This window comes from Rhinoderma darwinii, chromosome 2 (assembly GCF_050947455.1).
Source record: "Rhinoderma darwinii isolate aRhiDar2 chromosome 2, aRhiDar2.hap1, whole genome shotgun sequence".
Lineage (NCBI taxonomy): Eukaryota > Metazoa > Chordata > Amphibia > Anura > Rhinodermatidae > Rhinoderma > Rhinoderma darwinii.
Genome location: NC_134688.1, coordinates 385,705,833 through 385,719,978, shown reverse-complemented (window position 1 = coordinate 385,719,978; position 14,146 = coordinate 385,705,833). Strand labels below are relative to the sequence as shown.

General features: G+C 38.0%; 1 protein-coding gene across 2 annotated transcripts in view; it reads right to left on the bottom strand.

The window, feature by feature from the left end:
• ANOS1 (anosmin 1) overlaps window positions 1-12,994 on the bottom strand; it is a 164,191-nt gene extending 151,197 nt beyond the window's left edge. For both annotated transcript variants that reach the window (XM_075853978.1, XM_075853979.1), the window contains exon 1: window positions 12,636-12,994. In XM_075853978.1, coding sequence (XP_075710093.1) covers window positions 12,636-12,824 — 189 coding nt within the window. In that variant the 5' untranslated portion in view covers window positions 12,825-12,994. The remainder of the gene's footprint in view (window positions 1-12,635) is intronic.
• Window positions 12,995-14,146: the final 1,152 nt, after the last annotated feature.

The following is a 14,146-nucleotide window of genomic DNA, read 5'->3' as shown; positions in this document are numbered from 1 at the left end:
TTGAAATAAGAACTTTAACCCCCCCTCCCATGCTACACCCATGCTCTGGGGTGTCCCTATGGTGTGCTTGTCCATGTAAATATGGCTGGGCAAAGTACATATATGGACGAAGGATGCAAACTTAAAAGTTTAGTTTTTTCTATTGATGGCCTATAGACTTTGGATAGACCATAAATGTGTTTCCCAGAAATTCCCTTTAACTATGCAATATAAATCTAGCTTCAAGCGGATATGGCATTTTTTGCCATATACTGGGGTCAACTTCAGTCATGCATGTATTTTCAGATTTTGAGTGGAATTGAGGGGGTTTGCTCATCAAGGACATTTATTGCATATCCACAGAATATGGCATAAATGTCAGATAGATGCGGGTCCCATCTCTAGAACGGGACCCCCAAAACCCCATTCTAGCTTTTTCGGTTCCCGCTGCCTCCTGGGCCACTTCCTGATTTCCGTTATGAAAACAGCGTAGTTTGCTGAGCTACGCTGTTTTTGTAGCTCCCTTAAAAGCGAGTGGCAGTTATGAAAACAGTGCTACACGGCTTCCGTAACTGCCATTCATCTCTATGGGAGTTACAAGAATAGCGTAGCTCAGCGAGCTACGCTGTTTTCGGAATCTCCGACTATGTAATCAGGAAATGGCCTGGGAGGGAGTCGAACCGAGAAAGATAGAACGGGGTTTAGGGTGCCCTGGTCTAGACATAGGTGCATCTATCAGGCATTTATGGCATATCCTGTGGATATGACATAAATGTCCCTGATGGCCAAACCCCTTTAAGATTTCATTAAGTAAAATTGTAAAAAAAAAATCTGCCATGCTTGGATCCCCTCAAATGCAAGATTATTTGAAATTTAATCTACAGGAATTTTGGATACATAAAAACACATACATTTTTCGATGATGCTCTTAAGTTGTGAGTTAGTTAGGCTGTGATGGTACTCAAAGTGACTAACTGGTGCCAATATCCATACACAGACACCAATTTTCCCATGCTTAGGCCTTGGCATAGGAGCATCAAAGCAGACTCTGGGGCCTGTAATGGCTGCCACCACAGACTGCCGCTGCACCACTGCTGTCATTACACTGCTGTCAGTACCTTTGAAATACATGCTAATCCCCGGCATGAAACGATTTATTTGCGAATTTAGCTATATTTCCAGACCATTGCAAAATTTAATTTTAACAGTTTTTTGGATTAAATAATTTCACTACATTTCCTAGGATATAACGGAAAATAGAGTGACGAGGAGTGAGTACTGAAGGTATTTATAATAATAATAAAACTAATGGTACATGAGCAGTCAGGAAATTGCTTATGTATTAGCACCGCTGACAGCAAGTCAGACACAACTACTGTATAGCCTTACAGTCCTTTAGCATGTCCATACCACACATTAAAAGCTACGGCATTTCTGACATTACGGATACACGATCTCACTAGAATGTTTTCTAACATTATTGTAAATTAAATCTTTAACGGTCTTCCAGCTGATAATATTCTCAATATGATATCACATTGCAGAGGATGTTGTCAGACAGTTAGTGGATATTATAGCCTAGTAAAATCAGAATCTACAGAGAGTTGCTTGCAAGTTACTTTGATGTTAATTTTTCCAGTTGAGGATTAGTTCTGAGGCAGACTGATTGTGTTCTGCATTATTTAAGATTCTTCATGTATTGCTACATGAAAGGAAGAAATATTTCCTGCCAGTAATATGTACTTAAACCATAGGGGACTCTGTAAACCGCGATGAACTAGATGTTTACACTATGCTGGCGTATCTTCGCTCTCCGTGCCCTAACTGCCGAATGCATTTTAATTATAATCTGATTCTTGTTGGCTGTGAAAGTTGATCATTTCAGTGTGGAAAAACGTAAGCCAATGATTAATATACAAACTAGGCCTTCCAGTCAGGTAGAGACATGTCCTCGCTGGCAGAGCTCATCGTCGTAATTAAAATGTAATTTGTTCTACGTGAAATTCAGTTATCAATTCCAATACAGTACAGTTATTATAACAATAGACCTCAAAAGACCATATCATGCCAAGCACTGTTAAATCAGTTTAGTGAATTCATTATGTATCACGGTCATTGATGAGGAAGCCAGGGTTTGGAATTCCAAGATGGCTGCCAATATCTAAAGGAGACACGGTGGAAATAATAAAGTAAATAAACAGCCATAAAACGCTGATCTATGCATTTAGATATACAGCAAACTCTTAAGGTTAAGGACATAAAACATACATATTCTGACATAAGAGTGAATATATACACACAGAATAAATATATCATTACTTTAGACACAAGATGTGTGTTTTACATGGTTTCCTAAACTCAGATCCAATGCAATAAAACATCTGGATAATGAATTAGCACCCCTTGGCTGTACTTTGATATAATGAGTTTTTATTTTGTGCTACGCCAACGCATTGTATATATAGCAGTGCTCCGACATTTGGACAGAACATGAAAAATGACATACGGAATATATCATTGAGAAAATGTAGAATATTGATTTAATCTTCAACCAATGTATAATTTGCTGGTTGAGGCAAGGTCATCATTTACAATATGAAGTGTGGGAAATTGGATTTGGATACAGATTATCACCAGTGTCTTCTAGGCCCAGTCAGCATATTACCTTAGTGACGCGGTGGATGATTTGTTGCCATTCCATAAAATAGTAGAGATTCTTAAAGGGAACCTGTCACCAGCATTTCACCTATTAAACCAGCAATACCTGGTGGTAATGGGTGAAAAATCATTTTTATATAACCTATAATTGTCTTCTTAATCTGCTCTGTAGCTTTAGTATTCAGTTTTTTAGTGTTCCCACATCGTATGCTAATGAGCAGAAAAGAGTCAAATTTTCATTTGAAAAGAGTCAAATCTTCATTCCTCAAGTCTTTCTGAGTTTACCCCGCCTCCTTACTTTTGATTGACAGCTCCTTGCCTTCCCCCAACACACAAAATCCCACGCTTGTGCATTGATGTCCTCTTTTAGTGTGTGTACAACGGGACACCGGATTACTACGATAAAAGGCGCAAAATGTTTGCAGACCGTTATTTACAGTCGGAGGAGGAGTTTAGGAGAGGGGATAACAACAATGAACTTTTGATAGCAGTGGCCAGTGAGGGATAAGTAAAGTTCAATAGGTGAAATGCTGGTGACGGGTTCCCTTTAAAGTCATAATTTATTAAGACTAGCGTACAAAACGTCAGTCTTAATATAAAAAGTGCTGGAGCAGGATGTACCAAATTTATTAAGAGGCACATACCTCTGTAATAAATTAGGCACATCTCTGCCTGTCCATGCGCCACAGGGTGAAATCTATGCAAACTAGTTGCTGCAGTAGACTTCCGCTATAATTTACGCCAGATTCCTGCGTAAATTGTAGTAAACGTGATTTGCTGCATGTGGCCCTGCCCCCCCTGCTAGACTAAGTTGCGTGAGTGGCGTAAACAGATCAAAAGTCCCACTTTTTGCGCCTTGTGCCATTTGCAACTATTCTGAGCCATAAAACTGGCGTAGAAAACGTAATAAATTACCCCCATAATGTCCCTTTGTTTGGTATGTAAGAACATTATACGCTCTCAGAAAAGTTCCACATAGTGTTCACTGTGGGGGCAGATACTTCTTAGGTGAAGCAATATTTGTGTGAATGCAGCCTATCAATTTACTAGCAACGAATGACTTTGTTTGGTCAAAAGATTTTAATTCTTAGTGAAATGAAGATTGACTCAAATCTGAGTTATGCAATTTAATCCAGCTTTATTCATTGTCCTGTAAGTTGTATCTACACTTATATATTAGGAAACTGTATAGTCAACAAATGTTTAATATGCTTCTATTATTAGAATTGCTCTCTTTTTGAGGTATTCAATGAGGCCTATAAATGGTTCTATTATAGACAAGAGTGGTCAGTCATTAAACACTCCCGAGTACTGCATGGCAGTATTATATGAGCACTGGATGGAAGTAGTACTTGGGCACTGCATTATGTGGGCACAGTCATTTCAGGCTCCTTTGTAACTTTCTTATTATACCGGGACAGTATATGTAGGTGCTGTAGGTGTGGCCATATTTATTTTTGGGGGCTAAGATGCTCCAGTAAATAGATCAAATAATAGACCAGTGAAGTTGTGGAGAAATGACATTTCCTGCAGCCACCCTGAAGCCCATCATCAGAATATAGGATATTGTAGGACAACTGGTGTATGATGTTCTATATTCAGAATACAGGATGCTGTAAACAGTAGCCGGTGTTCTGATGGCAACCTTCACTTTAAGGGAGGACGGGGAGACCAGAGCCAGCCTTAGGTTGAATGGCGCCCTGTGCGGGATTTTCTATTGCTGCTCTCCACAAACCAAAAATTAACCACATATATAGACACGCACATACTGGAACATATATACTGTACATACATAGAGGGACATATTTAGACAAACGGGCAAATGTATACACACACACACACACACACACACACATTCTGAAATATATACATACATGAAAGGTAAAAATATAGACATACACATACTGTATATACAGACACACACACACACACACACACACACACACACACACACACACACACACACACACACACACACACACAGGCACATAAATAAAACTGACTCTCTGAGTGCAGATAATGAAGCAGATGTTACCTGCAGTCCTATGTAACACCACAGATATACCCGCACATATATAAACACACACACACACACACACACACACACACACACACACACACACAGGCATACATATATAAATACTAACATAGAAACATATATACACACACATACTGGAACATATACACACACAAAAACAGAAACACACAGACAGACATAGACACTTACCATCTCTCCTTGCTGACAGGATCACCGTCTTCTTGCAGGATGGGCTGTGGGCAGAGCTTCCTCCTCTGCTCTTGCTCCTCGGCTCTTGTTTCCTCCGGGTGTGCAATGAGGAGCAGAGGACAGAGCAGAGGCAGAGTCCAATGGCACCCCTACATGCTGGGAGGGTGCAGCGCCCTATGCACTCACACAGGTTGCAAACCCCTAAGGCCGGCCCTGGGGGGAATGGATGTTACTGCCACTGACTCATAAATGGGCATGAAAGTATTAATAATATTAGCGTATGGTGGTTTATGTAATTGCCAATTGAGGTTATGGTGAAGCAACTATTAAGCATAATTCCACTATCAACAACATTTCACAGTTGAACCCAACATAAAATGTTAAGTGACTTCATATACTTTGCTTAACTGTATTTTGTATTATTTAGAGTTATTTTAAGTTGTTTTCGCCACTCATTCACATAGCTGCTTTCAAAATTCTGCTGGTTGCCCTTGGAAACAGACAGCAACTTATCTTTACTTCACTGTCAAACATGGGACCTAACAGCTTAGCTCGATCTATGTAACTGTCATCTGATTTCCTACAAAGCACTGATCTCTGGTAATTCAAAATCAGTATAAGCAAAGCAAAGTATTTACAAAGTTACTTAACTTTTTATATAAAATAGTCATTAATTGTAAATTTCCTTTAACTATCACTGGTAGAAGTGTGGGCAATATTTGCAAAAACAACAGAATTTTAGCTTTCCATGCTGACCCCTTGACAAGTCTTTATACTGTAAATGGTCCTGTTGTCAGTATTATGCTGGATCAAAGTTTAGAGTCGTCTCACACTTGGTAAGTTATTTCCTGAATAATATTGTGCATGGAAACAACTTTGCATGCCTGAGCGCAGTAGTTAGTATATCCAGGGCAATGCAAAATTAGATACACAGTAAATAGATACACAATTTAAATACATATAATGTTTCCATAACCAAAATGCTAGCAAATCAAAGTATAATCATCAAAAACAACTTTGTTAACAAAGTGTGTGACTGTATAAAAAAAAGAACCTGTACTCGTTTTGCATGTTTGCAGTTAAAAATATATATATATTAGCCATACCTGTAGCTTTTGTATGTAATAGTATGAGAGGTTCATTTCAGTTGTGCTTAGTGTTTGCTCTTGTGTACTATCAAATCTATTCAATGATAAAACGTCACTGTTTCTAATAATCCTAGAACACGTTACAACAGGTCGGCACCAACCAGATCAAAGGCAAGATGTCTGCCTTATTTGTGCTCTTTTGATTTTGTTATATTTCTTAACTCATATTGGTATTGAAAAGGATAAAAGGGGTGTTCATTTGTAAGACAATTCCGAACCCACACCAACAACCTAGCTACAACTGTGAAAGATGGTAATACAGATGTAGCAGGGCTGAATTTATAATTTAACTATTTAGGCTGCTTTATTTGTGCATTATAAAAGTAGCAACTATTTAGTAGGTTTACTCTATGTTCTTTGTAAAACAATTAAGAAATCATAGTTGGACTAAATGAGAAACAAATTGTTACTTTCTGTATAGTGATACATTTGTTAGTATCTATGTGAGAAAAAAAAAAACATAACAAAAGACATTTGTCCCATAAATTAGAATGGGCATGATAGTATATGGCTTTAGTAGACTCCAATCCTGCCATTCAGATCATGAAGAAGGATCAAACTGTATATGGCCAGTTTTCATTTAGTCTTTTACATTAGGAAGCCATAGTAATATGGCTCATAGCAAGATATTTACCAAAACTGGTGAAAAGTAAAGGGGAGTTGTAGGTCTTGAGAAAATAAATCTAAGGGGGGGGGGGGGGGCATGATACATTTGTATAAGTATATAAATGGCCCGTACAAAAAATATGGTGAAAAGCTATTCCATGTAAAATCTCATCAAAAGACAACTCCCTCCATCTGGAGAAAAAAAGGTTCAATCTTCAGAGATGACAAGTCTTTTCTAGAAGACTGTAAATCTGTGGAATAGTCCCCTTTGAAACTGGTTTTAGCAGAAACAGTTGATATTTTAATAAAAAGGCCTAGATAATTTCTTAGAAGAAAATAACATTGACGCTTATGTAAATGTATAGAATTCTTGTTTGAACATTAATCCAGTCTGATCACCATTTGGGAACGGGAGGGAAAATGTGTCCTTTTTAGGGCAGTTGGCTCATACCTTATGTTTTTTTTTTAAAATTCTTCTGAATCAATAGGGGGAATTTTTTTTAGCGTTTACCCATACCCCTTCTCTTCATTCACATCCTCTCCCATCCCTTGGTTGAACTTGTTAGACATGTCTTTTTTTTTTTATTTTCAATCGTACTAAATATCTAACTTTGCAAGTATTATAATCATCACCACATTATTATACACTATATCTTAAGATGCGAAACTGACTATTATCTGTCCTTGATCTCAATAAAGAAATGTCTCAAGGTCAAAATACTGCAGAATAGCAGGGGCAGAACATTATGCATTTGCTAATCTGGAAGAATGGTGACAGAAAGTTTCTGTCCCCTTTTTTATTTGGTGCCACAAAATAGAGCTCCTCAAACTGTGAGACAGGTCACGATGGGGAGGCAAGCCTTAGTTGTTGGTAAGGCGCAGTTGGGAAGGGATTATTGACGTGAGTGACCATATGCAAGTCACTCCTGCCGCAGATGTTTTTCTCTGGCAACAATACGATCTTATATGGCAACATAATTGACTCCTGTTGTTCTTATGTCAATGTTATACTGGATTCAAGAGAAAAATTTTAAATTTTGGATGACTTTGACCACTGAAGAGGCCCAAACCTCACCATGATTTAGCACGTGAGGCTCCAGTAGAAAAAGTTTAAGAGGATCTGCCAAAAACTAATTCCTATTATACCGCAGTTCTATACCTTATTTTGCGCTATTGTAGGTCCTGTAGACCCTTGCTTCTCAACTTCAGTCCTCAATTACCCCCAACATGTCATGACTTGATGATTGCCGAAGTGTTTTAATTAATGTCAATATATCAGTAATTGTCATAGTTGTTCTTTCTATGGAAAGTCCACCGTCCAGCAGCACCAGTCAGAGTATGGGTGGGTGCACGCCACAGGAGCTCGATCACAGCCCCCAGTCTCCTATAGTCGTCCAAGAAAGGCAGCACTCCAAGTAACAGTGAAAAAAGGCTTTTTTATTGGCCCTTGTGCAACATTTCGGCTCTACATATGGAGTCTTTCTATGGGAGATCTATAAAACTTGAGCTATTGGCGGATCTTGAGGACAGGATTTAAGTGACATTAGTCTATGGGGTTACACACACTGCTTTGCCTAAAATAAGGCAAAGAATAAACAACCATCAAGTCCCTGCCCAGTAGAACATTGGGTCCATATGCACCAATATGATGGAAATACAACAGTACATGATAGTGTGCACAAAGATCTTTTATATTGAGGTTCTTTTTAGCCAATTATCTGTATATATTACATTTAATGTATCTTTACGGCTTCCGAATCTAAATAAGTAATGGTTAGACACAGTTGACCAGTCATCCTTCTTCTGAAGCCTACATAGCAGATGACAATTCAGTCAGTAGATCCATGTTTATATAGACTTCAGATGTTCTAGTAAAGACTAACACGTGGATTGGTTCTATTCCAAATACAGATGCCATACACCTGTAATTCAGGGTAAGCGTAATGTAGCAGATGTTTATTTATCTATAAAACATGGATGTATCCTTCTACAGGAACATGTAAATCATCGATGAAACTGTCATATGATTCAATGAAACTGTCTAGCTGAAATATATAGCTTAGTGCTGGAAAGGTTATTTAAGTTAAGCGGTGTCTTGAACAGAATTGAGCTGCACTTGAACAGTTTGGTGCTTCACAAATGGTTACAAGCAAATGGCTTGAGGGAAAATGTCTGCCCGAATTTAACACAGTGTCACTTGAAAGTTGAGTTACAATACTGACCACAGACAACACTTGTGTGCTGAAACTCCTAACACAGCTGTATTGTCAGCAAGCTGCATTGTAAAGTACATCTCCAATTTCATTTCTCCTGGCTGGAAGTCATTTAAGGAAGATACCCAAACACTAAAAATGCTATTACATCAAGTACATAAACAATCATTATCTTTCTTGTACATAGAGGTTTTTCAACCTGATTAAAAGGAGTTATACGAGATTACAAAAACTTGACTACTTTCTTCCAGAAACAGCGTTACTCTTGTCCATGGGCTTTGCATGGTATTACAGCAAAGCCTTATTTTTTTAAAAAAAAGATTATAATTGCCATTTATGTAATTCACGTATATTCTTTAAAGTAGTTCCACCTGACAATATATAGTTCAAAAAGTTCATCAAAAAGTGCAGCTGTACTGGATATAATCTCTTTGGTCTGGTCTCAAATGTAGAAGTCCAGACAAAAGTGGTGGGGTTGCCAACTATATTAATATCACACAAAGTGCATGTATTGGGACACTTCAGTTAAAGGAACAGTCCTCAAAATGTAAATAGAATTGTTCATATAGAACATGACATCACTGTTGTGGTTCCTTATGATTTAAGCCAATGGGGAAAATCAGCACAAAAATGTCTCCAAAAGTCCTATTTTCTAACATTGTGCATCTGGCTGTTGCAGTAAAAACATCCAAAAATATCCAAAATGCACTGTTCGGACCTGGTCTTCTATGTTCTTCAGTCACAGCGCCCTCTTCTGTTCATACTCTGATTCCATTCTGGACTTGTGTCTCTGATTTGAAAGTAGCCTTTTTAACAGCTTGAAACAATATCATGCTTGTCAATAACCGGACCCGAAAATGTAGTTTTAATATAACTTTTTTCAGGTTTCCTAGCATGCTTATTGGTCCATTTCATGGATATCTAGACTTTTAGGTTTAATTTGCCTACTGGTTGTGTTTGCACCAAAGAATAAGTTTTCCTCCAGAGCATTCCCAAAAATGGTTACAGCCTTATTTTATTCAAAAACTTGAAAATTCAGGTATGACCCCAGATATCTTACTCCCTCATGTCACACTAACCAGGATTCAGGATTCTCAGATATTTGGAGTTGTATGCCAAGTTTTAAACACTGGAGAGCTGGCGGTAGCAATGAGTTTTTTGTGACTAACAAAATAGCACGATCAAGAGATGAATGTATTTTACGTCCTAAAGTTACTATTTTATAAGTCAAGGAAGAAATCACTGGTGACCACCAACTCCGCAGTGTGAGAACCGTGCCAAACATATCTCCAAATATTAGCTTCCTGGAAACCTGTTTTTATGATATAGGGGAGGGAGTGTGAATGAGAAATTTCAGAAGAACTCACTTAATAACGACTCAAAGAGTAAAAAAAATACTATATAATAGTAATAAATATAATAATAGTAACAATAATAATAATTATTTTGGCTTCTAAATTGGAGTGGTTGACGACAACCCCCTCAGTGTGACCTGATGATATAGCATAAGAAAAACAAGTGATTCACACATTTTCTTTGACAAGTCTTAGCACCTACAGATTTGCCACTTTTCTTAAAACACAAAAACTCCTACACAAATGACAAACACGAAGAAGTGAGGTAAATAGAAAGACAGATCCTTGGCCAAGAAACACATGGGAATAATTGGGAGCACTCAGACTAAGTGAAATGCCCTACGTCTTGTCTAGTATTTCAGAGAAATATCTAAGTGAATAGAATATTTTCTGCATGTTATCTTGGCTGACAGAAAATCTGCGTTCACCGTTGCACTCATTAAAAAGACAATGTTTATGGTGTGTGTGGTTCGAGCCATGCTACCCCACAGCAGGCCAAGATATATTCCGAGCTTGTCGGGATAAATGTATCACACATGTACACTGCTAGTCTAAGCTTTTTAGCTATTGCCCTCTAAAGGTCAACTAATAATTATGTGGATTTCATAGGTTAATAGGTGAGCAGAGATTTTTTTTTTTCTGGTTTCAAGTAAAATGCTGCTTTTGGATGTAAGTCAATGCTGGGCTTATCAATGAAGAGCCTGAGGCTGAAAACAAAGCATGGGGCAAACGTATCATCTCTGAAGTCATCCCCTCTCAGTTTTTATTACTTCAACATGCTGTGACGGAGAACTCTCCGAGGTGGCGTTTGTCACCATAATACCCAACAGGTGCCATTCACTTCCACATAATAAAGACGGGCATGAAGCTCTTCAGCAGACAAAATAAACAAACACTCAGCACCAAATAAATAAACTTTGATCAATTCCACCGTGGAATTTTTTGGCAATTTTTTCTTTGGAAATCAGGTAAATTTACAGAATATCTCATTAGGTTGTCAATTTCAATCCAGTTTACTCGAAAACAGCAGCCAGTGCCCCAAGTTGAAGTTAGAAACACTGATTTTTGCAGACAGATAGTGATGTAGTGCTAGGAGATCGGTGACCCATAAATGAAAGCAGTTCTGCACATCCCTATGGCACAAATACATTTTAGTAAAATGTATTTAGGAGGAAGCAAAAAAAAAAAAAGCCAGAAGCTCTGTAATGATGGATGTAGCAGAGCTCAATTTGTTACTTCACTCTAGAACAGAATTACAATGGCTCATTGAGTTAAGATTGTAAGCAGATCTCATAATGTGTGTCAAATGACAAATTCAGCTCTACTACATCTATATCTCACATCTATATCTCACATATAACCACATTACACCTGTAGAACCACCCTAGTTCATCAGATAATGGTTAATCCAAGCATAATGAATGTTTATCTTTAACTTCTTGACATGGTAAATAAACTGTAAGGCAATTATTTTATAATCATAAAAATGACCAAATTATATATTTTACATTCATTACTAAGTCCTGACTGATTTACTTATTACCTACTGATACACAATGTTCTGTAAGAAGAATCATTTCTGAAATAATTGCAGATTTGAGATGGTCAGATGTAGAAGAGCTATATCTGTCAGATGTTGCCAAGCATGTCAGATGCAGCAGTTCTGTGTCTTTCAGATGTAGTAGTGCTGCACCTTTCAGATGTAGTAGTACTACATCTGTCAGATGCAGTAGAGCAGAGTATGTCAGTAAAAATCAATGCTCAGTCACTCAGATGTAGCAGTGCGGGGTCTGTCAGATATGAAGTGATGGGTATTTTAGATGTAGTAGTGCTAATGTTATTACATGTTATACAAGGTCTTACATAGGACTGCAGGTAATTCTAATGTAATGTACTTTGAGCATTATCACAACGCACAAACAGTCCTATTGCAAGTGAATTCTACATCTGGGTTCTTTCTCTTCTTGACCTGCATGATATTGTTTCACTTCTACAAATTGATTAACAAAATTTCTTAGTATGACATGAAACTGAGATAAACTACAAGAATATTGGCATTCACTGGCATTCGACTCAGGACATTGCTCTTGCCAACAGAGATTAACAAATTTAATATACAGATATATCAGAGCAAAGTTTATCATTTGATACAATTTATCATACTATCACAATGTGTTATTAGTAGCCTTACATAGGACTGCAGTAAAACCTAGCGTATTATCTTAAGTCAGACAGTTATCTTGATATAGCCCCCAAGAGTTAAATGACAAGTTCTGCTAGATTTCTGATTGCAAAAAGATGTATCATTACAAGACTTCCTTAAAGGTTCCCATTGATAATCCACTGCTTAGAGGATGGTCACTCATCTTTTTGGCACTACATGCTGCTGCAACTGCATAACACACAAATTGGTGCATAAAACGTGGAAACAGCAAGGCTCGAACTGTACCTGGAAGTGTTTGAAGAAGGCAGAGATGCGAGTGATGTGTAGGCTCAGGCACCTGGATGTGCATCTTGCTCTATACACACTCAGTGTAGAGAAGGACTCATCCTGCTTAGCAGAAGCTGAGTTAGGAAAGCTGCCCCACAGCAGGATAATCCATAAGAAAAGGGTCATGGAACAGCCGTGATCCTTCATCTTGTACAAGAGATCAATCAAGGAAAGAGGATAGTGGAGCTTCCCGGTGCTGACCACACTCAGTGGGAAGAGGATAGAGGCAGGGGAGCTGCACAAACTAAAAAAGAAAGTTCAATCATTCAACTCTATTTGGTTTTTGCTGCTCCACTCGCACTCCTCCTCCTGCTGTTGCTTCTCACCACTCCTCTCCAAGCAGCTGCACCTCCTCAGGGTGGTACCGGGCTGACAGCCCCCAGTCTTATTGGCTGCGAGAAGGTGATGATTGACAGCAGCTTGGCTCCTGAAAAGAGGGAGCGCAGTATTGAATGAGACGTATGACAAAAAGTGAAAAGATGCTGAGGTTATTCTGTTCTACATGAAAGGGAAGGGAGGAAGAATAGTCATGGAAGGATACTCTGGACAAAATGCAGTGCTCTATATATATAAACGCAATACTGTAGCGAGAAATCGCTTTTCTACGCCACACACTAGTAGCAATAATCGAAAAATGTTTATGCAGATACAGCAGAGCTGAAAAGACAAACTGAGTTTTACTATATTTGATCTTGCTCAGGTTGACGTAATGCAAAGTGTAATCAACTTGGTTTTACCATTAGTTTTATTCCTAGATTGATATGGCTAGAGTAGATAAATCAAAAGCCTTTAAACCAGGATCACACACGCAGTTTTGATGCAGTTTTTGGGCACCGTTTTGGATTCAAAAGAAAGATTAGGGATAAAGAAAAGACTGATAAATCTCCTTTCTGTTCACTCTTGTGCTTGGCTAAAATAAAACTGAGCCAAAAACTGTATCAAAACTGTGTGCGTGATCCTGACCAAAATCTAACATCAAATACTAGTAATCTTCTAGTGTTCAGACATGACAGTAAAATAATCTGGAAACCCATAAAACTAGAAGTAGCAAACTGAGCCGAGATAACAAACCTCTCATGAAAACAGCGGAATAATCGCATCCTTTTTATTGTAGGCTGGATGGACTCTACCTTAATCCAGAACGTTTGATAATCTGGCACCTGTAAGGTCCCACTATTGCCAGATTAAATTAAAATGTACTATACGGTTATAATATGATAAGAATAATATTGATAATAATAATAATAATATAATGTTTTTAGTATATAATGTTCAGCACATTTCTAAGACAGAAAAATAACAAGATTCCAAAAAGATCTATTTAAAGGGAACCTGTCACCAGCATTTCACCTATTGAACTTTACTTATCCCTCACTGGCCGCTGCTATAAAAAGTTCATTGCCGTTATCCCCTCTCCTAAACTCCTCCACCGACTGTAAATAACGGTCTGCAAACATTTTGCGCCTTTT